This window comes from Varanus komodoensis, unplaced genomic scaffold, assembly GCF_004798865.1.
Source record: "Varanus komodoensis strain SLA01 unplaced genomic scaffold, ASM479886v1 scaffold8, whole genome shotgun sequence".
NCBI lineage: Eukaryota > Metazoa > Chordata > Lepidosauria > Squamata > Varanidae > Varanus > Varanus komodoensis.
In genome coordinates, this window is record NW_025336481.1 from 39681295 (window position 1) to 39706583 (window position 25289).

At 45.1% G+C, this 25289-nt stretch overlaps 2 protein-coding genes across 4 annotated transcripts; both read left to right on the forward strand.

Moving 5' to 3' along the window:
• Window positions 1–1382: 1382 nt before the first annotated feature.
• Window positions 1383–10433, forward strand: PEX26 (peroxisomal biogenesis factor 26). 3 transcript variants are annotated; one of them, XM_044455135.1, is made up of 6 exons: window positions 1383–1429; window positions 1665–2035; window positions 3202–3342; window positions 6283–6596; window positions 7677–7823; window positions 8755–10433. In XM_044455135.1, the coding sequence occupies exons 2-6, from the start codon at window positions 1809–1811 to the stop codon at window positions 8856–8858; spliced, it is 933 nt and encodes a 310-aa protein (XP_044311070.1). In that variant the 5' UTR covers window positions 1383–1429; window positions 1665–1808; the 3' UTR covers window positions 8859–10433. The 3 variants fall into 3 exon arrangements, with proteins under 3 accessions (XP_044311070.1, XP_044311069.1, XP_044311071.1); XM_044455134.1 differs by lacking the exon at window positions 1383–1429 and having other exon boundaries at window positions 1436–2035; XM_044455136.1 differs by lacking the exons at window positions 1383–1429; window positions 7677–7823 and having other exon boundaries at window positions 1436–2035.
• Window positions 10434–17750: 7317 nt separating this feature from the next.
• LOC123036125 (tubulin alpha-4 chain-like) lies at window positions 17751–24303 on the forward strand. Its single transcript, XM_044455137.1, has 4 exons — window positions 17751–18000; window positions 20545–20693; window positions 21206–21886; window positions 24001–24303. Exons 1-4 carry the CDS (start codon window positions 17898–17900, stop codon window positions 24301–24303), a joined length of 1236 nt encoding a protein of 411 aa, XP_044311072.1. The 5' UTR covers window positions 17751–17897.
• Window positions 24304–25289: the final 986 nt, after the last annotated feature.

The window sequence follows — 25289 nt, forward strand, 5'->3', positions numbered from 1 at the left end:
CTCTCCTTCTGAAGCAGACTTCCCCAACCTGCTCTCCAGTCCTGTTGGACTTTGACCATCCCTAGTAAGCATGAGAAGCCACAGTGACTTCCTGTTGTGGCTTGACAATTCTAAAAGGTTGCCCGCATGAATCACAACCCTCACTGGCATAAACAAACAACGGGCTGCTGTGATTAAGCAAACCAGTGTTTGTGGGGCAGACAATACTAGCTTCTGAGGGCAGGACGTTTGAAAGGTGCCACTATACCTGTCAGAAATTGCTTCCTGACAGGATCTTCTCCTTGTACAGCATATTCTGTACAAGGCTTCGGCAAGGGGCGGCACAGAAATGTTTTAATAAATAAATAAATAAACAAATTTTTCTGTGATTACAAGGGAGAGTAGAGTGGTAGTCTTTTGCTCATTTATTTAGGGCAAAACAGTATGGTATATAAACTTGGTGCAACCTACCTTGGTTCATAATTCAACATCTCCAGTGTGAAGAATGGGGACACCATGTGTACAAATGTAGTTTTGGGCATCAGCCCACAAGGTTATGTACAGGACAGTCTCCTGGAGGTCTAAACATATGATTGTGGATGTTCCAAATGCTATTTTAGGGGTGCAGAGCCATAATTCCCATAATCCCTAGCCAGCATGGAAGATGCCAGGAAAAGCTGGCCTAAAGAATCCTCTAGAGATCTAGATGTATAAATTGCTTGTTGTTGCTGTGTGCCCTCAAACTGCCTCTGACTTATGGAGACTCTATAAATAAAAGTTCTCCAAAAGACCTAACCATGACAGCCCCGTTCGGCTCCTGAAAATTCAAGGCTGTCTTGCTCTCTGGTCATTTCATATTTAGTCTTCCTTTTCTTCTTCTGCCCTCAATGTTTCCTAGTACAATTGTCTTCTGCAGGGAGTCTTACCTTCTCATGTTGTGCCTAAAGAATGTGAGCCTTGGCTATGTCATGTTTGCTTCTAGATAAATCTGATCTAGAACCCACTTGTTCATCTTTGTGGCAGTCCAGGGCGTTCGCATAGCTAGGCCAAAAATGATTTGGTTGGCGTACACCTCAGGCTGCACCTCTGAACTACATAAAGAACCAGGAACCAACTTCAGCCCCGCTCAAAATGCAAAAAAGCAATCCAGCTGCTGCAACACAAATTCCATCCGCCAACGCATACCGCCCTTCTTCCTATTCGCGCTACTTCCCGCGACAGGTCACTTGCGAGGTATTTGTAGTCCGGACTTCCTCAGACAGCCTTTACCACGGCCATACGAAACTACAGTTCCCAACATGCTTTGTTGCAGCGGGCCTAAGCGCATACAGGCAAAGCCGAGGCGGCGTTTCTAGGGCATTGAGCGGGGGGGGGGGTGTATGCGGGGTAATTGCGTCCTTGTGTATGTAACGTGTGCCGGCAGAGGGTCTTTGATGTTCCAGAGAGGAAGGTGCTTTTGCATTGCGGTTGTTTTCTAGGCTGTCGGTCATAAAAGCACAGCCCCCCCTCCCCCGCCACTCGTTTGCAATTACTGGTGGAGGGACTGTAACTGTTCATATTTGCATAGTTGCTTGCCTCTTTCCTCGCGGATACTGAAAAATGGTGCAAACTAAGGAAATGCATTTACTGGCATGCTAGATTTTTCTTCCCCTCTCACTTCCTTTCTTTCTGGGGTTTGTCTGCAGAATTCGAAGATCCTACCTCTGTAGGCGATGAATAGCCGAGAAAGGGCAAAGACTACAACTTTCCACTGCTGATAATACTGTATACTGGAGTGGCTACCAGATTGCAGAGCGGAGGTTTAATTTGGGGCTTGCTCATTGGTGACGATGAGGAACGACTGGTCTGTGGCCTTCGCTGGCGTTGGCGGGGCAGGGAACCTTTTAAGAAGCAGCGAGCCTGTCTCTCTCCCCGCAGCGGTATCTGAGGCGGCTTCCTTCCTGGAAGAAGCTGCTGATCTCCTGGTGATGCACAGGGACTTCGCCGCTGCCGTGGAGAGGTGTGAGAAAGGTTGCAGGAGCCTCATGGGGGGCCTAGAGAGCGACGACTCCAACAGGTACGTGCTGAACTTAACTGGGATGAAAGAAGGATGAGAAGGGTTGCTGTTCCCTTGCCTTTATATCCCTCCTGTTTTAGGTCGATCTCCTCTACTCCATTTTCACAACAACCTTGTGAGGAAGGTTAGGCTGGCAGTAGTGAAGTGCCAGGGAGCTATTGATCCCCTGTGACTGTATCTAATCTACTTTTAAAGCTCTGTTAAGTGGGTGGCTATTACCATACGTTGCAGCAGTGAATTCTATAAATTAATGTTGGATTCAGTGAGCCCTTGTGCAAATCTGCCTGCTTGGGCAGAGCAAGTATATGGAAGTCATGTGATCTAAGCTAGTTAAGCACTGTGCTCTGCAGTGTGTAGCCCTTGGGGCTGATTGGGGTCATCAAGAACAGAAACCAAGGTACTAAGGTAAGGGAGATGCTCATTCCAATACTTAAGGTTAGTCTTACATTGAGGAGAAAACAGAGTTATCTCTACTTCAAATGTTAACAGTTTTGTAATGGCTATTATAATAGTGTATTGCTCCCTGCCCCCCTCACACACACACTATTTACATAAAATGCTAAACTATGTTTCACATTAACCATGCTTTACTGCTTGGGCCATGAATTATCTTGTAGATAAGCAAATGAACTGGAGATCATTTTGCTTGCTTCTGATTTATTTCTCTTCTGCCATTTTGCCCTTCTTCAGAGTGGGTTTGTTTTCAGGCTGCTCTTGTGGGGTGGCCCTGTTTCAGCACCGACAATTGACCCCGCTAGCCAGGGTTGAACCATAATTCTGGGTTGAGACACCACAACAGGCAAAGCCAAACTTTGTACACCTACAACAAGCCATGGGCTTCTGTATGTAATTTACCCATATTAATATGTTATCGCCTGTTTGCAGGGATTGGTTCAAATATAATAACAAGCCAGATTTCAGCAAACAATACATGTCTTTGTGTTATGCATGAACCAAGCTTAATGTATGCCAAAATCTGAACTCCAGCACCCTTGTACTAATTTCAAGCAACTCTGTGAGCTGTAAACAGAAATCCCCATTTGAATGTGTAGTTATGGGGACAGAGGTTGGAGTTCCAGCTTAAGGTTGGGATGTTCCTTGTAGGAGTGCATTTTCTCTCTCTCTCACACACAGTTCTTGTTTTGCATGTCTCTTTGCTCAACCAGCTCTGAAGAACTAAAATGCTCGTTATGCATCGTGGGTGTCCAGGCCCTGGCAGAGATGAACAGATGGAGGGAAGTCCTCCCTTGGATCCTTCAATACTATCACGATCCTGAACATTGGCCTCCCAAAATTCTGGAGCTCTGGTGGGTTCCTCTCTTCTCTCTCAGTCACCAAACCTGTTTCTGGATGTACAACTTCAGCCTGCAGTTTGGCCAGAGTGCACACAACTGACTGATATCCATACAAAAAAAAAAAAAAAATCCTCTTGATCCTGCTAGATAACAGAGTGAATGGTTATATGATTTAGTCCTTCTCCTGGACTTGCTAATTCTCACCATACAGGAAATTGTTATTTGGATGGAAGTGCATACAATCATATGAGTATCCCTGCCCATTTGCAGTCCAGCATCCGCTCACTACTTCAGTGTTTTTGAAATGAATGCTGCATAACCTCATCCAGAGAACCTTCTATAATTCACTGTTTGGGGGTTTGTTTTATATAGAAGACACAAAGCCTCTGGCAATGCAGATATGCCCTATAAAAGGCAATTGTTTGACTGAACATTTTCCCCAGCCAGTCACAAATCAGCATAACCATGTGTTTCAGGTTTCAGATATTACAGGTAACTTCAGACTGATTCTTTCCTGCATTAATGTGAAATCAGCCAAAAAAATGAGTGCCACCCTGACTTTCATTTTTTTAATTGAGGAAGGGGTTTGTTCCTATTCCTACCACTCAAAGCAGACTAATGTGACCTGTAATTAACCTTATATTTTGTCGCAATCATTGTGTAGGATAACAAAAGCATCTCAATGCCTAATTGTTAAGCAGATTTAGGTGTTATTTTATGCCTAGGCATGCCTGGGTTTTAGAAAGGAACCATAAAAGGAAAATGGCAAAATTTGGTGACAGAGCTTACTGTCATGCATTTGACAATTTCCTTGAAGGATTAGATTGCAGATCCACGTATGTATAAATTACACAGTAAAGCCTGGTATGTGAAGGTCACCTTCAGGCTAGATAACAGGAAAAATTTCAGAGCAATATGACAGTGGAACCAGCTGCCTAGAGAGGTGGTGGGCTCTCCCACACTGTTGTTGCTAGTCGCAAAGTCGTGTCCGACCCATCGCGACCCCATGGACAACATTCCTCCAGGCCTTCCTGTCCTCCACCATCCCCTGGAGTCCACTTAAGCTCACGCCAACTGCTTCAGTGACTCCCATCTAGCCACCGTCTCCTTCTCCTTTTGCCATCAATTGTTCCCAGCATTAGGATCTTGTCCAGTGGGTCCTTCCTTTTCATTAGGTGGCCAAAGTATTTGAGTTTCATCTTCAGTATCTGGCCTTCTAAAGAGCACTCAGGGTGGATCTCCTCTAGGACTGACCGGTTTGATTGCCTTGCGGTCCAAGGGACTCGCAGGAGTCTCCTCCAGCACCACAATTCAAAGGCCTCAATTCTTTGGTGCTCAGTCTTCCTTATGGTTCAGCTTTCACCGCCATACATTGCAACTGGGAAAACCACAGCCTCTCCCACACTAGAGACATTCAGAAAGAAGCTGGACAGCCATTTGAGTGGGATAGTGTAAATTGGTGTCCTGCAACAGCAGGGGGTTGGGCCCGGTGGTCTTCATGGCCCCTTTCAACTTTGCTATTCTATGATTCTATGACCTCAGGTGCTAGATGCCAGATGGGCTAAATTTAGTCGTCTTGGCCTATTGAACATGTAGGATTCTAAATTTAATAAACCCTAGAATGTAGAGTTCTAAATTTAATAATAATGTACCATTATTATTTATAATCCCCACTGTCCATCAAAGTGTATTTAGTGTCCAAAGTAAGAGTACATAGTTGAGTTTATTTAAGAGTTGAGGCATAACTATTATTTAGCTGAGTTCTATGCTCCTAACAATAGTAAGACAAAATTAAACAAAATTTAATTAAAACAGTATTAAAAACAATAACCTTTCTGCAGCAGACTAGTGGAATTTGCATTAAGTGATCCACATTTGTTCTTTTGCATAAGAATATGATCATTATCAAATAATGGTTTCATTTGTATCCTGCCTCTCCTCCAAGAATTTCAAGATCATAGACAATCACCACTGCAGCTGTATTTTACCATCATGACACCTGTGAGATAAGTTAAGGGTGTAGGAGAATGGCTCCTCCAAGGTCACCCAGAATTTCATGGAGCCTGCTGCCTTAGTTCAAGGCCCATCTAAGCTAGCATTCTTTGCAAGAATTCCAGCAAATATTGGTTAGCAGATAGTCCTCCAAAAGCAATCAACAGACACTGTCTGCATTCTGCCTACCCCTGTCTTGAATCATTTGGCTTTGCTAAAATTGCTCAGTTCTTGGCTGCTATTAGATCACTTAGAGTGCAGCCCTGTGTATGTTTAGACGTAAACTTCCCTGGGGGCATGGAGTTCTAGGGTGTGTTTCTGTCTAAAATATGCATAGGATTTGTACCCACTGTTCCTCCAGAACTGATCAGTTCACATGGCTTACCAATTACTCACTCCTAGCTGAAATTATGCAGTTATAATAGACCATGTAGGATATTTGTCAGGTACATAGTTAACAAGGAATACTGCTTTGATCAGGCCAGCCTCTTTATTCAGCTTTTTAGTCTAATTATTAATTACATTTATATCCCCCCTTTTCCTTTCAAGGAACTCATATATACATACATATGTTACATAATTCTCCTCCTCCTCTCAGCTGTAACTCACAACAGAAGTAGGCTGGGCTGAGCGTCTGTGACTGGTGCAAAGTCACCCAGTGACCTTTACAGCCATGTGGGGACTGCAGCCTAGATCTCTTGGGTCCCAGTCTAATTCTCTGGCCACCACACTGGACATGAGGCTGAATAAGCTCCCATGGATTTCTTACAGGAAAAAAGGAAGGCAGTAAATGAAAGCATAAATACATAAACAAATGCTTTCAACAGAAACACATTTTCCTACTCCTACTCTACATTATGTTGGCATGCTTTATGTCAATTGCTTTAAATGCTATGTAAATTTATAGGTGTATATTAGGATTGAATAGTATTGAAGTGTTGGTGTTGTGTTTCCTCTTAGTATCCTCTTACATAGCAAAGTGGAAGAGCCTCATGTGATGCTTGAAGTTGGCAGTGACTGGATACGTTCCCCAGCCAATCAGCATGAGCCTAATTATGGCCTGTTGGTCCAGCTACATCTCTTCCATGTCTTGTTGCCACTTGGACGCTTTGCAGAGGCTGAGAAGTTAGTCCAGGGCTGCAGCGCACTGAGCGGTGATCAGCAGCTGGAGGTGCACGAGAGAATTCAAGAGAAGAAACATCAGTGGCTGCAGCGGGAAGAGGAATGCCCAGTGCCTGAGGGACTGCCAGAAATGGCATGGACGCAGCGGTCAGGTAGCCTTTCTTTTTAGCAAACTGGTAGTTGAAACCATGGATGTCTGCGTATACCTGTATTCTTCGGTGAAGCCCTTTTCACAAGCCTGCATTGTAGAGTTGCTTCCTTGCAGTTTCTTTTAGTATTTGGCTGGTTTGTTTCCCTAGTCATTGCTTCTTGGACTTTTTTGGCTCATCATGACAGGTTGCATACACAGGCCAGACTTTTAAATAATGCAAATAAACTCAATGAGATTATCAAAAAAATGTATCAGAAACAGAGATCCAAGTCACCTCTCTCAGGTGTCTTGGTCACTTTGTTCTGCACAAACTTCTTTCTTTGCAAGCACTAAAAATCTATTGATTGAGGAGTTAGTCAAACCAGTCTGTTGTAACAGAGCAATCACTGCACTTTACAAATTATACACATGCACAATGGTCGTATCAGCTTTTGTGGCTTCAAACCTGCTGTGGCTCGATACATAGTGAACATTTTGTGAACCAGAAGTCATGACAAAGTATATTGTCTGGACTGCCCACATGAAATTAGTGATGGCCTTACAAGACAACCTCTGGAAAGCCTCTAAGAAGAAAGTGTTATTTTATTTTTATTTTTTTATTTATTAAATTTGTATGCCGTCCAATTACTAACGTCTCTGGACAGCTAACAGCATAAATAAATTGAAGACCCACTCTGGCTGCAAGTTAATAAAATACAATAATAAAATTCAGTATTAAAACATATTAAAATATTGATTAAATAAAAAGGTCTTAACCTGGCGCCGAAAAGCATATAATGATGGCGCCAGGTGGACCTCGCTGGGGAGCGCATTCCATAGTCGGGGCGCCACCGCACAGAAGGCCCTCCTCCGGGTACTCTGTCTCCTAACATCTTTCACAGAGGGTTCCCGGAGGAGGGCTTCTGTTGCCGATCTCGGGGCGGAAGGGCAAATGGGGGAAAAGGATTATTTCCACCAATCCTGTCTGGAAAGACCTTTAAGAACTTCCTGTGAGAGAGAGAGAGAGAGATTGTTAACCCCCTTTGAGGGCTGATTTCCTCATCACTTCTCCTGGGTGTCACCTTGTTCTCTTGCACTGCAGGTTCAGTGTCCCAAAAAGTGATGACTGTACTGGCACAGCTGGGCAGAGTGCTGGGATCTCTAGCAGGCCAGCTCTGCTCCATCTCCTACAAAAAGACACTCCTAGCTGCTTTCATGTTGTGTGTCATTGTAGTGCGACTTGATCCAGGTGAGAGAAAAAATCTTACAGAGAATTATAAATGAGGGATGTGGAACATAGAAAGTGGTAGTTGGAACAGTGGCAGTCTTAGGTGTCTGGCCAAGTAATGGGATTTTTGGAATGACTTCTACAGTCCTGCTCAAGTGACACGGCTTGCTGGTGAAGGACACGAGTAACTGAGGCAGGGCTGAAAAAGGGCACCTAATCAAACTGAGGTTCAGGACTTAAATGGGGGGCTTGGGCTTGAGAAAAAGCCCTAAAATTAGAGGCCAGGGTGTAAGCTGCTTAGGCAGGTTGCATGCAATACAGGCTTGTCTATGAATGAGTATGACAGAGAATGAGGATTGTATGTATGCGTAGTTTCCATTTTCATCTTCCTTATGGAAAATCAGGTTGGTGAGGCTGGAGGGGCAGAGGTGCTCCCATCAAGGGCTGGCACAGTCAGGCATCTGCTGAAGGCCCACACCCCAGCAGAGGCCCACTGACGAGAGCCCCTTGGCTTGCTCCTCGTTTTCCCCATTGCAGTCTGTTTGTTCACCTGCTTCTCGCTCTGGCCCAGGCAATGGTGTGGTGGTAAGAAAGAACAATGGTAGGAGCCACCATGGACTTAGTCGCTGATGCTCTGCCTCCCTGGTAAGCAGGCAAGCAAGCTGTCGCAATGAGGAAGAGGAGGAGCAAGAGAAGACAGGGAAAGGGAGGATAATGAAGTCACCTTGCTGAGGGAGGTAGGCATTGAGGTGCCTTGTTAGGGGACCTCAAAAACTGGGAACTGGTGCTGATGGGAGAAGCGCCTTTTGATCTTGTAAAGACAGCCTTGTTACATCATGTGAACTGCAAGTAGTTGGCATTTGTTTATGCTTAGAGAGGAGTATTTGTCGAGTTTCAGAAGTAGCACCTGGAGAATGAAAAATGACAGCATTCTTCCCTTCTTGTTTTCCAGCATCTCCCACCTCTCTGCCCTTCCTGTACAGGCTACTGCAGCTTTTCCATCAAGCGCGGATGGCTGCATTTCCTCCACACCCTTGGCCTCCAATTGAAGACTAAGTAGCTCTACTTGAGGAGGATGAAACCTCTCTACTTGAGGAGAGATTACGGAACAACTGTCAAATACAAGCCAATCAAGGCAACCTTTCAGTTGTGGGGAGGGAGAAAACAGCGCTGCAGTGGCTTCTTTAAGGTGTAGGCATCCTGTCAGACAAGGAAGGCAGCTGCAGGGCTCATCTGTGCTGAATTTTCTTCTAGCTGATGTCCTCTGTGAGTCAGAGTTGGGGGACACTTCCTTCCTATGGGAATGTGCCGCTGAAGCTGCACTCCTAAAAAGACCCTTCCTTGAACAGCTGCACTTACTTCCAAGTAAATATTGGGATAGCAGCTCTGGAGGACTTCCACTTCAAGTCATGTTACTTTTCCCGCAAAAGAGACGTGGCGTGTTTTCTGACACGGACTGACTGCAGCTTCTCCTAATGCATGACATCTGGGCCAAAATTCCTTCTCTGTTACGAACCGTGAGTGCTTTTGCAGGTGTGGACAGGACCAGTGCTTTAGAGGAAAAAGTAGTCTTGGGTGTAATGCTGGTGGTCTTTGCTTTGGTAAAGGATCTCTACCTGTACAGCGAGTGGAGCATGGGGCTGTCAGATCTGCTGCTTTTAGGGTAGCCATCTTTGCCCCTCCCCTCCCATCGAAGTTCCTGTGCCTGTAACATCTCTGAGTAGCATGCAAAACATGCCAGCAGCCAAACCTTTTCCTGACATTAAGTTGGAGCAATGAGTTGCTGCTCTGGTTGCTCATCACAGATAATGGATAAAGGCACAGTATTTGTGCCAGGAAGGAAAAGATGCCAAGTCTTCTGGCTTCCTCATATTAACAGCAACTAAACCACCATGACATGCAGGCTATTATCTGAAAAAGAACTGTGGTAACTTTTGCATGTTTGCTGGTGCATTCAGTTTTGTTTTTGTTTTGTTTTCAATAGCTTGGTGAAGGGACCTATTTTCAGTCTGGGAGGAACATGCAAAAGTTATATGATAGACAGATATTTTAAAGCAATTGTCACTTGACCATATGTCATGTACATGTAAGGTAACAAAAGTGAAGTAGGGTAATTTATACATCAGAAAATGCAATTGTCATCCTTGCCAAGGAGATGATAGCAGAACAGTAACAAGGAAGCATCTAAGCACCCACACTGCTGCATTGCTATGGTAGTAGCACAATTAATAGAAAGCAGACATTTTGTGGGTCTGCAGACCAAAACCCTTGATCACCGGAAAAGTTTGATTACCAGGTATTTTTATAACTCTGAATTTTAGAGCTGTTGCTGATTGCTATGTATGATTTTTAATTTTGTTCTCCTGGTTTATACATGTTTTGTTAACTTACTCATTTGCTTTTATTTTTGTATAAAATCTTTACTATCCTTGGGACCAGCTGGAGCTCCCAAGACAGTTTGGAATCACAAAGAAAAAATGTTACATCATACAGATGAGGTAATATAATGAAAAAGAGAGTAGAGCACAGCAAAAAGAGTGGAGTAAAATATCACTTGCAATACCAGTGAGCAACATGTCAAGCAAGCCAAAAACCTGCCAAGAAATAAAGACATTAAGAGACCACTCAAAAGACACTCTGTACTTTGGGCATTACAAAATAGAGTTCCTCGGTCTAGGCATTGCAAAAGAGAAGAGCCTGTGCCATATTTCAGGCAACTGGACTTCTGCTTATAGGGCACAGCGGAAGGGTTTGGATGATGAAATCAGTGGGTGTCGGGGCTTGTGCTAAAAATTGTTTTGGCCCCTAGCTTTTTACATTTACAGTGAATACCCAGCACGGTGAATTGTGCCTGGAAACAACCTGGTAGACTGTGCAGATTGAACGAAACCAGAATTATATGCCCTGAAAATGAGTCCCAGGTAGAACTCGGGTTCCCGTGTTTTTTACTAGCTGAAATGTTGCAACAGTTTTGAAAGGCAGCTCCACAGAGCATGTTGCAGTCATCGAATCAGGCTGTGACCACGGCATGTGGCCAGATTGGCTTTGTCCAGGTGCAGCTGGAGCAGCAGAAGGAGCCGCTGCAAGGACACTCCAAGTCACAGTCCCCACTTGGCCAATCGGAATAAGCCTGGATCCAAGTGGTACCCCAGAGCAGCTATTTTTTGAGGGGACCGCAGCTCTGGTTGGAGCAGCCTGTACATCTAATTCCTGATTGGTCTTCCTGTTGACCAGTAACATCTCTGAATTATCTACTTTAAATCACACTCTGGTTACATTGAGTACCAGTTGAAGATACTTAAAATATCTGAAGATACTGGAAATGAGAACTGTTTGGAAATGAGAAATCGAGTAGGATGTCATTAGCCCTACTGATGGTGTGTCCCACTCCAAATACTCTTTCCAAGCAGTTTCCTACAGCACAGGAAACGAGGTTTCTGTGTGACCCATCAGCTGTTGCCCAAGGAACCAAATGGTAGGCCTGAAACTACCTTCTGCACCTTACTAGCAAGGTAGCAACAGTCGCACATTCTCAGCCCCTTCGCAAAAGCATGACACAATGATTAATGGTACCGAAAGCCACTGTGAGGTCCACCAAAACCAACAGGGCTTCACTCCCCCTGTCCTGCTCTCAATACAGGTTGTCTGTCAAGGCAGCCAAGACCGTTTCAGCCCCAAAACAGGAACTAAGCCAGATTGGGATGGCTACTTTCCTTCAAGCAAGCTGTTGCTATACGTTTGAACTGTTTTTCAGGAACCAGCTAGTCAATTGCCTAGGAAGGTGGGATCCAACATCCACCCTCCCCTTTGCAGCAGCCAGGAAGCAAAAGGGTCAAGAGAGCAGGTGAGAGGCCTGAAGGCCTCTTCACATCCACAGCCTGAACCAGCCGAAGTGTATCCATTAAAAAGGACAAGTGGATATCAAGTGGATATCCACTGACCCTTCTGGGGTCTTAAGAATGAATGGATGCAAGTGAGTTTCTCAGCAAAGTGCTCTTGCAAACCCCTCACAATAGACTTTTCCCCTTGGCATGATGGTGGCAGAGAAATGTGACCATATCACTGCTGTCACGGAGCAGGCCCGAAAGTTGATTCTCGTTCTTTGTTTGGCTGGAATTGTCACAAAACATTCACTGAGGTGCTAGTTGTCTACCTGTCTTTTTCATTGCTCCTCACTCTAGGGAAAGAAGTGTGGGCTCTACCAGGCAAGAGAGGACATCTGAAATGTACAGTGTCCATGTACAGCGTGAATTGAATCTGTCTTGTTTCTGTCATTCAAGTAGCACCTCATAGCCAATACCAGCTGCAAAATGTGTTTGTGTGTTTGTTCTGTATCTGTAATGTACAAGCCAGAGATTCAACAGAATCAAATGAAAAAGTCTTTGGATGGACTTTTCCATTTTGGGCTGTGCATAGGGATTTGGATAGTTGAATTCTCCCCTGTGAGTAGGAGAAGCCACCATGTGCAGCAGAAGGATTCAGCCTATCGTTCTTGGCATGTGTGCTGCATGCAAGGAAAACCCCACTGCAGCCATGGGGAAGGCACTGGAAAATGCAACCCCCTCCTGCTTCTTGGAATGGTAGAGGCTAGGAGAAGGTTAACCACTCAGCCCTGCTTAAAGACAAATAGACCCAAGTGGGATAGAGAAGGGAGAAGATGCCTTCAGATCATTTTTGGAGGTGTCACACCTGGATCCTGCTGAGCTTATCCCCTGAGTGTGTGAGTGTCCAGTGATGAGATGGGCAGGGGGAGGGGAGGGGTTGGGTTACCAGGGGCAATTATGACCTCTTTCCTCGCCTGCACTGTGATGCTCAAGGGTGCTCCCAGGGCTGTGCAGCTTGGGTCCCTGGGCAGCCAGCCGCCTAGAAGCAAGACAGCAGTGTAACATCAACATCTGCAGCTGCTGTGGCTGAGCAGAAACGGGAGTGAGCACTACTGGAGGCACCATGGTAAGGAGGAAGGCAAGAGGAAGCGAGACTCTGCCGCAGTCCCAGAGAAGCCAGGGCGCACACACAGAGGGCTTAATCCTAATCCAAGGCTGGCTCTCCTGTGGCCTTCCCTAACTTTGTATCCTCCAGGGTTTTTTGGACTACACCCTCATCAGCTCCAGCCAGCATGGTCAATGCTCAGGAATGCTGGGGATTGTAGTCTAAAAGATCTGGAGGACAGCAGGTTGGGAAAGGATAAGATGATAGAGAGTTAAGGTAGCCTGGGCAGAAGAGAAGCCATGTCTGGGTGCTCGGAGGGACAGAATAGTTGGAGAGTGGCAAAAGGGATTGCAAAATAGGATTGGTTTATGGAAATCTGGTTTTCATTTATTACTTTCAAAAATAAAGTACATGCACATGGTGGGCATGTTGTGAGTGGAGCCGGCTGGTGCCGGAGGTCAGACTAGATGGCCCGGGAGGCCCCTTCTGATTCGCTCTGTTTCTATAAACCTCCAACAGCCCCAAAGCCAGGCTAGAAAGATAAAATAGTAGAATACAAAAGCTAAAAAGGACTAAGCTGGCTGTACTATCTTAATGAACATGAAACAAAAGCCAAGCATAGTTTTTGTTTGTATTGTTGACCTTTATGACCTTTGATTTTTTATATTACTTATCCATTGCCTTTATACTTTGCCCTTCCTCTGGCAAGGAACACCAGGCAGCTAGTAAGGATCTCTCCATTTTATCTTCACAACAATAGCAACCCTCTATGTTAAATTAGTCTGTCAGTGATGGGCTCAAAGCAACCTAGATCTCCCAAGTCCCAGTCCAACACTTACCAGTGCACCACACTGGCTTCAACAGGGCCATATTCTAACCACTGTACCATACTACCTTACTGTAATGATATTGCACTATTCATGATATATCAACTTTTTAAAAGTCAGCAATGGCATGACTAAGCCAGAGAACAGATTACAGATGCTGTTACATTTATCCTCAGGAGGTCCTGTTCACATGACTCTTGGACATGGAGCTGTGGAGAGGAATGAAGATTTCCCCCCACCCTCAAAAAAAAAGCAAAAAAACAAAACTTGGGGAGAAAATTAAAATTTGTTCCAGGGCTAGGCCTGTAGATCAGAGATTGGACTTGGCAGGGTAAAGAAATGTCAAGGATAGCATTATTAGCAAACACAATAGTGTTTGGATATTTAAATTAAAGTCATATGATTATTGTAATGGAATTATTTTAGTGACTGTGGCGGGGGGAGGGGAAAACCAAATGTCCACCAACTTGTTCTTCCTCAGAAATAAATGTGTTTCCATGGCTAGTCAAAACAAAGTGATTGTGGTGACTAAAAGTGAAAGGACAGAAATTCTGTTCCAGTTCAGCTCTTTGGTCAGCTCTTTGCTCTGTGTTGCGTATCCCTATATGTTAATATAAAGCAAAAAGTATCTCTCTTGTTAAAAATAATTACACAGAAAGGCAGCCTAAATGTCCTGTGTAAAGCATTAATATGCAAAAGAGCTAGGTTTGCCTGTTGCTACACCCTTGGCTTCCGCCCAGGCAGCTGTAAGTCACCTATGCAAAGCTAGAACCATGTGCAGGTCCTTGTTTTTGCACTGCAGTTCTGCATGCTTTGAAAAGCAACATATTGGGTAGTTTGAGTAAATGGAAACCAAGCCACGGCAGTGCTTGTTTCTAACTGGCTTCCCATGTGCGGGCAGGCAACACACTAGGTTGTTTTGTGTGTGCTATGCACCCAAGTGGTTGTCCTACAGTTTAATGAGCACAAGCCTTTCAGGACAGTGAGCTAAGTCATACAAGGAGAGGTTGAAGGAGATGGATATGTTTACCCTGGAGAAGAGAGGATGTGATTGCCATCTTCAGATAGTTGGAGGGTGTTCATAAGACAAAGGAGCAGATTTGATCTCTGTTCATCTGAGCTTAGAACCCAAAACAATAGGTTAACATTATAAGAATGTCCCACTTGACATTGGAATGGATGATCTCCAGAGGTAATGCACAGTCTATTGCTAATATGGCTAGATGGCCACCGATCAAGTATTCTTGTAGCAGGGAGTTTCCTGGATCACCCATGGGTTGGTTTTGATTTGACTTCCTCAACTTGATTCCTTCCAGATGTTTTGGACTTCCTCTCCCATCAAGCCCCAGCCAGCATCACCAATGCTGAGGAATGCTGGGAGATGTACAGGCTTGGGTTTGTAGTGAAGAAAATAATTCAGTATAGGCCTGGCTGGACCTTTTAACATTGCTGTTTACTTTATTCCAGAGAAGAACCCTACCTTTTATAACAAACCCTAGCTCAAATTAAACACAGGAGCAGTTTAAACAGGCAAACTGTAATTGTTCTCCAGCTTACAAAAAGAAACTCCCACAATTCCCAGAATAGTGAGCAGTAGCGGTGTTTTTGTAAAAGGGGAAGGAGTTAAAGCTTACCAACAAGCAGCATCTCTGTTATTTACCATCAGTTTGAAATTAGAACAGGAATGCTGAAAGATAAACAAGGAAACATATCTGACCAAGAGAATATAAAGAGAAGGTGGAAACAATATGCAAAAGAACGATGCAAAATTGGTGAAAGGATGACTGACTCCTTCAAAGGGGAATCCTATGAAGAAGAGCCTGCAGTATTAGAAAGAAAAGTAAAAGCTGCTCTGAAAGCAATTGGAAGGAATAAAGTTCCCAGAGTAGATAGTGTAGCAATAGAACTATTTGAAACTGCAGAGCCCAAACCCTAACAAATGCCAGCAACTGTGGAAAACAAGACAATGGCCCAAAGACTGGAAACATCATACATTCCAGTCCTCAAGAATGGAAGTGCTAAATAGTGCAGCAAGCACAGAGCCATAGCACTGACTTCCCACACAAGCAGAGTGATCTTCAAGGTGTTGCAGAACGGAGTATTACCCAATATAGAATGAGAAATGCCTGAAATCCAAGCTGGAAGAGGCACTCGGGACCATATCACAAATATACATTGGCTACTGAAGCTCACTAAAGAATATCAGAAGATGACCAGTCTATACTTTATAAACTACAGCAAAGCCTTTTATAGATCATGAGAAGCTGGGGATGGTCACTGAGGCCAGAAGCTAATCACTATAATTCAGAAAAAGACAGCATTTGTTACATGCCATCAAGTTGTCTTCAACTTATGGCAACCCCATGGATGAAAGCCCTCAAAATGTCCTTCTCCGTGGCTGCTTAGCTGCTCCAACTCAAGGCTATGCTCCCTCTATGGGATCTGTCCACCTCGTTTTTGGTTTTACTCTCCTTATTTTGCCTTTTCCCTAACTCGATTGTCTTCTCCAGTGAGTCTTGACTTCTCATGATGTGCCCGGAGTATGATGGCTTTGTAATTTGGATTCAAAGCAAAGCTCTGGCACATGAAACCATTATGTTCTTCATATTCTGCCCCAACACTAGCTTCTTGTCCACAGTATATGTTACATATCAGGACAATCAAGTGCTGAGGCATGAGGCATAGAGGGAGCACAGCCTTGAGTTGGAGCAGCTAAGCAGCCACGGAGAAGGACATTTTGAGGGCTTTCATCCATGGGGTTGCAATAAGTTGAAGACAACTTGATGGTATGTAACAAGAACAAATGCTGTCTTTTTCTGAATTATAGTGATTAGCTTCTGGCCTCAGTGACCCTCTTCCCTCTGATCCCCTCCTCTCACACAGCAATATAAATATAATTAACTGCATACCTTAACAAATCACTAATTTGATAATCACAAACTGTTAGACGTTACGGACTAGTTAGAAAACCATGGTTCTGAACTGGTCTGTAATGCATATTCACACAATGTGATGCATTTTGGTCTGAATTGTCTTTTAGGAATCCCTTACACAGTTAATTCACAATCCTTTCTCGCTCTTAATTTTTGACTCTTTCTTTAAGGAGGGTTATTGGGGTGCTTCCAGAAAAGGCTTTTCTGGTGCAAGCTCACTGCTTCATTCACAGAATTTTATGGGCATCCAGACAATGTTGTCTTTATCTCAAACCCTCCCATGTTTCCCCAAGTGCTTATTCCATCTTTAATCACAGATAATCTTTTAAGAAATAAAGGATGGGATAGCCATATGATGCCTTCTCGCTGGAAAGGATAGAAACCACCCCCATCTGGAAGGGATAGGAACCCCTCCATCTCGTGTTGCTGTTCTGAGGCAGCGACTCTTAAGACCTGAAAAAAGAAAGTTGAAAGCCAATAGCATTCTGACAATGTGTTTTAGTGGGAGCAAGGATGGCTTGAGAAGGCATAGATGACAGGCAGAAATGGGTGATTGTTTGCACACACACCCCTTGTCAGGAAGAGGGAACATGGGAGAGCTTTCTGTGCTGCAACTGGAACAGAAAGGAGGTGGAAGGATGACGGGGCTTCCTGCAGGAAAACCTACGTGGGTTTCCCTGGATGTCTGTTTTGGTGCAGACCTTGCTTAGAGAATTAGCACTATGAACCCACATCTAATGTTCAGCCTGGGTATATCTTTCCTTTTATTTACGGAATTCTTGCCCTTTTCTTCAGCCAAAGCCCCCTCTCAGAGTGTTTGACCTACATAGATTAATAATACGGCATCCCCCGTCCTCCGTCTTACAACCCAAAAGACACAAAACAAAAGGAAAGGGGTTTGAGAAGGAGGAGGAAAAAAGCAAAACACAGGCACCAGCTATTAGCGTCAAAGTTCTTACAGGCATTCTTTCTGGCACAGTCTGCTGCCACCCCTCTTAGGTGGATATACAGGGCCAGGTTAGTCTGCCCCACCATGACATTCAGGGGGGCGCCTCTCAGTGGTCCTGATTGTCTGGATGATGGATGAAGGCCAAGTCTGCAGTCTGGGAGAGATGTTAGTTGCAGTTGGTTGTTCCTTAAGGCAATAAACCTCATGTGACAGGAGTGCCATAAGCTGTCGGTGACTTATTTCTAAGGAAACCGGCCTCTGCAGCTGGAATGAATGCAGCTGTCTTAAGGGCACCAAATGATCCAGGTCTTCTGACTTTACCTTACTCCCTGTTCTGCAGCGTGAATGCATCTCTGTTCACGTTGGCCAGGCTGGAGTTCAGATTGGCAACGCATGTTGGGAACTCTTCTGTCTGGAGCATGGAATCCATCCAGATGGCACTTTCTCCGAAAATACCATGACCAACAATGATAACTCCTTTGCAACATTCTTCAGGGAGACAGGCACTGGGAAACATGTGCCGCGAGCTATCATGGTGGATTTGGAACAAACTGTAGTTGGTGAGCCGTTGCTAAGACACAAATAAGCAAAGACTTTGATTTCCTTCCTGTATCATTGTGTTGAACTTCATGTTTTTATCAACTTGTAGCTCTATTGCGCTCTCATGGTTTACATTTATATATTAGAGTCTTCCTCCACCACCACCTCCTCCTCTTCCTTTTTCCTCCTGCAAGGAGCCCATGGTGGATTACATCCTCCCCCTCCTTTTCCTCCTCTCCATTTTATTCCTTACAACAACCCTATGAGGTAGGCTAGGCTGAGACTTTCACTAAGTGAGCTCCAGGGCTAAGTGGGGACTAAAGCCCAGATCTCCTGAGCATTGCTGGCTATTGGCCATCCAAGCTGCAGCTGACTGCTGTTCTAGTCAGAAAAATCTAGGTCACCAAGTCAGGGGAAGTAGTGTGCAGGTTAGCAGTTGATGAAAATGCAAAGAGGCCTCCATCTTGCCTTCCAAATGGATGTCAGCTGAGCACTCCCCACTAACCTCCTTCATGATCTACCAGTTGGTGAGCAGAACAATAAACACGGGAGCTGCACACCTTTGTGAGAGAAAAATCTAACGGTGCTTGCTTGCTTATTTATTTCCCATCCCGCCCAATAGCCAAAGCTCTCTGGGCATTTAACAACAATCAGTTAAATACAAAAGATACAATAAAAATGCAAATGCAATGAAACACAGCATAACATTCCAGTATACAAATTTAAGACTGTTAAAAAATCCATAATCCAAAAATATAAAATATAAAATAGCTTAATATCAAAAACATTTCCATTAAAAAACAGGCCTAATTAAAACAGCAGACATAACCCGTCAAATGCCATTAAATGCTTGGCAATGGAGGGCAGTTTCAACCTGATGCCAAAAAGACAGGCCTCACCAGGTTTCCGGCTACCACTGAAAAGGCCCTCCTCCTTGTTGCCTTATTCTGGGCCTCCCTTAGAGGCAGCAGTCAGGGGAATGTTCTAGATGACAATCATAGGGTCTGGATAGATTGTGGTTGGGAGAGGCATTCCATCAAGTATTGAGCTCCCAAGCTGCCTAGGGCTATATAGGTTAAAACCAGCACCTTGTATTGCTTTCAGGAGCACCACACAGGGAAGTTGTGGTGAAGGTGACCTGGTTCTATGACCCTAAGGGCTGGCTGGGGCATACTGGGAACTGTAGTCCTTCTCCCTGTCTAAACATGCATAGGATTGTCCCCAAAGAGGAAGATAATTAGGAGCTCAAAATCTGCAATGTTTTAGGAAGGCTAAGGCCTATCATCCCTAATCTAGCTGTTAGCAGCTCTACAAGATTTTCACAAAGTTCTGGGGAATGTTCTGGAGTTACTTGTAAGAAAACCAAATGGTATAAGGTGATGAGATCCTGGACACCTCAAAAGACATTCAGTATGTTCTTTATGGTTTGATATGCAATGGCATAGTGCAGGGGTGGGCAGACTTCTGGCTGGCAAGGATCCACTTAGTGTATTTCCGGGAACATAAGATTGCCCAGATGTGTAACAGCGGTTCAGGCAGGCAGACATGCACTAGGGCTTGAGCTCAGGAATCTGAGGTCAGTGGCAGAACCCAGTTCACAAAAATCCTTACTCCTGGTCTTTTGCCATGCAGCCTAACTGAAGTAGTGGAGGAAAATCTTGATTTTTGCTATTGTTGGACATGCTTAGGGGTCAAAAAGAGAAAGAGCTGTGCGGAGGAGGCGGGGAGGGGAGAGACACTTCTAGAGGAGCTGGCCATGAGCAGGGAGCTGTGCCATACCCGGTACCCCTTTTGGGTGGGGCCTCGGAGACTGGGCCCTTTGAGTTTGGATTACCCTGTTTTATATGGGTGTAACCCACATGGGACTGTGTGACTGTATTTCTTTAACTGTGCTGATGGGTAATTGGGCTTTGTGTGTGCAGGTGCATTATAGCTGTATCTTATTATTTTTATATTATGTATGTATTATGCATTATATTGTATTACGTATTGATAGTATGTATTGCTCATATTATTATATTATGTATTATATAATTGTACTAAGTTTTGTTTTGATTTTTTGCTTACAGATAAATATTGTATTGTTTGCTTGTATTGGTCAAATGTATTAATGTATTTGTATGGAATTATGTATTTTCTTGTTCTGTTGTAAGCTGCCCAGAGAGCCCTATGGGCTATGGAGCGGCATATATGATGATGATGATGATGATGATGATTCTATAACAAATTGCCCTAAGATTTAACCAAGAGAATGAGATCTAAGATTGGCTTATCCCTGCTCTAAAATGCAGAACTTGCTCTTTGGAACCCCAAATAAAAATGGTATTGGAGACCAGCCCTTGCCTCTGCAGTAAACCAGCCTTACAATTTGTTTTTTTAATTTTCAAAAATCTTAACAGTTAGCATTTTTTAAAAAAGCATGAATGGTCAGGCAGGGAACTTGGTGCGTGCAATACCAGTGGCTAAAGGAGCACGGTTTACTAATGAGATTGGGTCCCTGGACCAGGCAGGCCATACATTAAAGTTTAGGTCTGCAGACCTGACTTTTCTTTTACATTTTTCAGATGAAGTACGGGCTGGCGCATACCGCCAGCTCTTTCATCCGGAACAGCTAATCACTGGCAAAGAAGATGCAGCTAATAATTATGCCCGTGGTCACTACACTATTGGGAAAGAAAGGATTGAGATGGCGTTGGATCGCATTCGAAAACTGGTAAGGGACAATTAATGGGAGAAAAGCACATTTTGGCTGGCAGCATACAGCAGGTGTGCAATAGGCAAATGCAGCAGTTTGAGAATTTCACCTTTCTCTCACACATGGAGCAATAAGTAATAGAGGACGAAAACCCCAACCATGTCCCACCTCCAATTTTTTAGGACTACAATTCTGCTCAGCCTCAGACAAAGCAGGAAATATCAGAGTTGTAGTCCGAAGCATCTCAAGGACACCTGACTGGAGAAGGCTGAAATATGTCTGCATTGAAAGCCCTTGACCTTCATATGATATTAAGCATGTCACTTGGAGAAAGGCAGCTGCTGGTCCCCTTCATTAGGACTGGGACCATGGCACATGTGGGGAAGCAGGTCAAAACCACTTTGCACTCTCCTACCTGAACTCTACCACGTGGGCAAGTAATATGTCTGAGGGCTTCCTCATGCAAAAAGGTGCACACACCCCAACCTGCATGTGGAAAGGAAGCATTTAAATGATGGTTTTCTTTTCAGGCTGACACCTGTGCAGGATTACAAGGATTCCTGATTTTCCACAGCTTTGGTGGAGGCACAGGTTCGGGCTTTACCTCCTTGCTGATGGAGCGCCTATCTATGGACTATGGAAAGAAGTCCAAACTGGAGTTTGCCATCTATCCAGCCCCACAGGTTTCCACAGCAGTGGTGGAGCCCTACAACTCTATCCTGACCACCCACACCACCCTGGAGCATTCCGACTGCGCCTTCATGGTGGACAACGAGGCCATCTATGACATCTGCCGCCGTAACCTGGACATTGAGCGCCCAACCTACACCAACCTGAACCGCCTCATCAGCCAGATCGTCTCCTCCATCACCGCTTCCCTGCGCTTCGACGGCGCCCTCAACGTGGACCTGACTGAGTTCCAGACCAACCTGGTGCCCTACCCTCGCATCCACTTCCCACTGGTGACCTACGCACCCATCATCTCCTCCGAGAGGGCCTACCACGAGCAGCTCTCTGTGGCCGAGATCACCAGCTCCTGCTTTGAGCCCAACAACCAGATGGTGAAATGTGACCCTCGCCATGGGAAGTACATGGCCTGCTGCATGCTCTACCGTGGAGATGTGGTTCCCAAAGACGTCAATGTAGCAATAGCTGCTGTAAAGACCAAGAGAGCAATCCAGTTTGTGGACTGGTGTCCAACTGGCTTCAAGGTAAGAAAGGATAAGAAAGAATATCTGGAATACATTCCAAGTCCCACTATAATAATTAAGATTCAAATCAGGGTGAGCTACCTTTGGTCTTCCAGGTATTGTTGGACTACAAGTCCCATAACCCCCCCACACTAGTCATATTGGCTGGAGTTTCTAGGAGTTGACATCCAAAACATCTCGAAGGCTAAAGGTTCCCCACTTCTGGTTTAAACAATTGGTTTGCTAGCTGTTTGTACGTGTGCATGGCTGCATATTTCAACACATAATTAGAATTCAATCTGGTGGTGCCGTCCAGAGCTCAATGTCCAACTCAGTGGAATGAACAGGAGCACCTTCAAATGTAGCAGGACCACTTTACCACATTTGGAAGTACATCTGAACAGTGCCCACCTGTGAAGCCATCATGTCTGGAGTGTAACATTCTGTGGGCTGTGATTTTTAATGGCAAAGCTTTTCAGCCTGAGGGCCCTGTTGGCTTTGGGCAAGCATGTTGACTTCATGCCAGCAGAGTGTGGGGCCACACACAGGACACACAGACCACACCAGGGCCCTGGCAGGAAGACAAAGGGCTGTGTCTTTCATGGAAGGGGTGGGGCAGAGTTCGGTGGGGCCTTGCAGCCCATGTGGGAAAGCCTCGCAGGCCAAATCGCGTCCGCAGGCGGGCACTTTCCAGAGCGCCCTGTTCTTGACAGCCCTGCCAAGCCTGTCCCACAGAGGGTCATTAAATTAACTGTTAAGCTTGGAGCAAGCAACTGTGCAAAAGCAGAAGAGGAGGCTTCTGTTGTTGCTGACTGTAAAGGGAGACCATAATAGCTCTGCTCCTTCACGCATTCAAAAACCACAGCTCTTGTTCCTGCTAAGCGATCTTTATTGACCACAGGCACAAAACACCCATAATAAATCCCTGAGCATGCACAGAGTGGCTTGTTGCACCCAATCCAGTATTCATCTCCTTATGAGCATGCCTGGGCCCCATCCCTTCATGAGGGGCATTCTGAAAATGGGCACACCTCCTCTCTTTGTGCCAGTTCTCTGTTTGGGCACACATGACTCTGCTGATGCCAAGTCATGAGGTCAAGAGCTGTGCCTACCTTGCTTGAGTCTGAGAAACCAACTTGCTCCAGGTCTCCTCCCGCCAACTGCACATCTCGGTTGTTCCCAGAGACTGCCCACCTGGGGAGTCTCGCTTTGAGGTAAGCACCTCTGCTTCTCTCATCTCAGTGTCTCCGCTTGGCCCACACATCCAGCCTCGCCTGACTCCCCAGTTCTGCTTCGCATCCTGATTCCTCTGAAGTCTAGCCAGCAGTCCTTCAGAATGAGCACCCCAAACAGTCCTATTTCTCACTCCCAGCAGTCGCCTTGCAGAGGAGCCAAAAACGTCTTGAAGGAGTTTGGCAGTGGAAGCTGCAATGCCCTTCCTTCTTCCAGTATGAGTTAGAGTATTGCTAAGAAGAAACAATTGCGATGTGGCTTTCAGCCTTGTGGGAATGCTGCAAGCATGACCAGTCATGATCATTTTAGCTCAACACAGCTCTGACCTTTTCAGGGTGTGTGTCTGTGTTGGCTTGCTTCACTTTTGGCTTATTGACCTTGCTATTTCCACCAAGAATTCCAACCCCTCTTCTTCCAGTTCAGATTAGAGTCTGAGGTATCCACCAGGGAAGAAGCAGCTCCATTCCCCATGATGCCCCACAACAAAAGGCATCTTACTTGCAGCTTTCCCTAACCTGGTGCCTCAAAGTGCGTTGGACTGCATCTCCAATAATTCCCAGCCAACGTAGCCTGTGAACTATGGGAGTTGTGGCTGAACCATCTCAAGGGCACTAGGTTAAGGAAAGTTGCAATATTGCTTCTTTCCATTTAAAACTAAACTGTTTTTGCACACTAACTTCCAATGCAAAGTACATAGGAGTTTCAGCATAGAGATATCAATGGATGGAGAGATACCACTTGGTATCCATAGATAATTATGACCCGTGGCAGCTTTCACTCTTCACCAGAAGTTCAGATAGCGTCTCATGAGTTTTTTTCTGTCTCGAAAGATCCATTGTCACCTAATGGCTTGAGCTGATGCTCTTGTTTGTTTGTTTTCTTTTTCCTTCCCTTCTAATTAGGTTGGCATCAATTATCAGCCCCCTACTGTAACTCCTGGAGGAGACCTGGCTCAAGTGCAGCGCGCCGTCTGCATGCTCAGCAACACTACAGCCATTGCTGAAGCCTGGGCCCGCCTGAACCACAAGTTTGACCTGATGTTTGCCAAGAGAGCCTTTGTACATTGGTATATTGGTGAGGGCATGGAAGAAGGGGAGTTTGTAGAAGCTCGAGAGGACCTGTCCGCGCTTGAGAAAGACTATGAGGAAGTGGCAACTGACTCTTTTGACTCTTTTGAGTCAGTAGTTGACAACGAGGAAGTTTAACAGTTTGCTCCTCTCTGTCTACCAGATTGTCTTCTGTCTTTATTTCCTTTCTGGTCTTGCATTTGTAAACAAGTCAGGTAAGACCATGGTAGGTAGGCAACCATTGTAGGTCTCAAACTCAGCTCTGCAGAGTATCACCTGTGCTGCCATCCACCAGCTCTGCCCGAAAGAGAGAACTGCGGGGGGAGGTGGCCACGGAGGGGCCCCTGCTCCAATAGGCCACAGCAGGTCGGCTGCTCTTAACTTGCTCCCACGAAGCTTGTTTGCTGGTTGGAGCAGCTAGGAGACTTGCTCTTGTGGAAAAGGATATTGTGGAGTAGGAAAAAGAGCAGATGATTATGCACGGTGTGGAGAGAGTGGACAGGGAGACATTTTTCTTCCTCTCTCATAATGCTAGAACCTGGGGTCATCCCATCAAGATGAATTGTGAGAGATTCCAGACAGATTAAAGATGTACTTTTTCACACAATGAAACTATGGCGCTCACTCCACTGCTTGCAGTGATGGCCAGCAATTTGGAGGGCTTTGAGGAGGGCTTTGGAAAATCCATGAAGAATGAGCTAACAATGGCCACCATGATGTTTTGTTAGTAATAATAGGCTCATAGGATGCCTGTTTTTATACTGTATTTTATGTGTTATTGTAAATGAGCTGGAGAGCTGCTGCTATTAATTGGCATGAAAATAATAATAATAATAAAAATAGCAGTAGTAGTTGTCTTCCTGATGGCTACATGCTACCTCCAGTAACAGAGGCACTACACCTATGTACACCAATTGCTGGGGAACATGGGTGGGAGGATTTCATTGCAGACCTTTCCTGCTTGTAGCTTTCCCTTGGGCAGCTGGTTGGCCACTGTGTGAACCAAATACTGGACAAGATGGACCCTGGGTCTGGTCGAACAGGGGTATCCTGATGTTTTCATCACCAACCACTTTCACCTCGCCCCACTCTGCTCACAGCTGCAGAGGAACCAGGCCTGACAT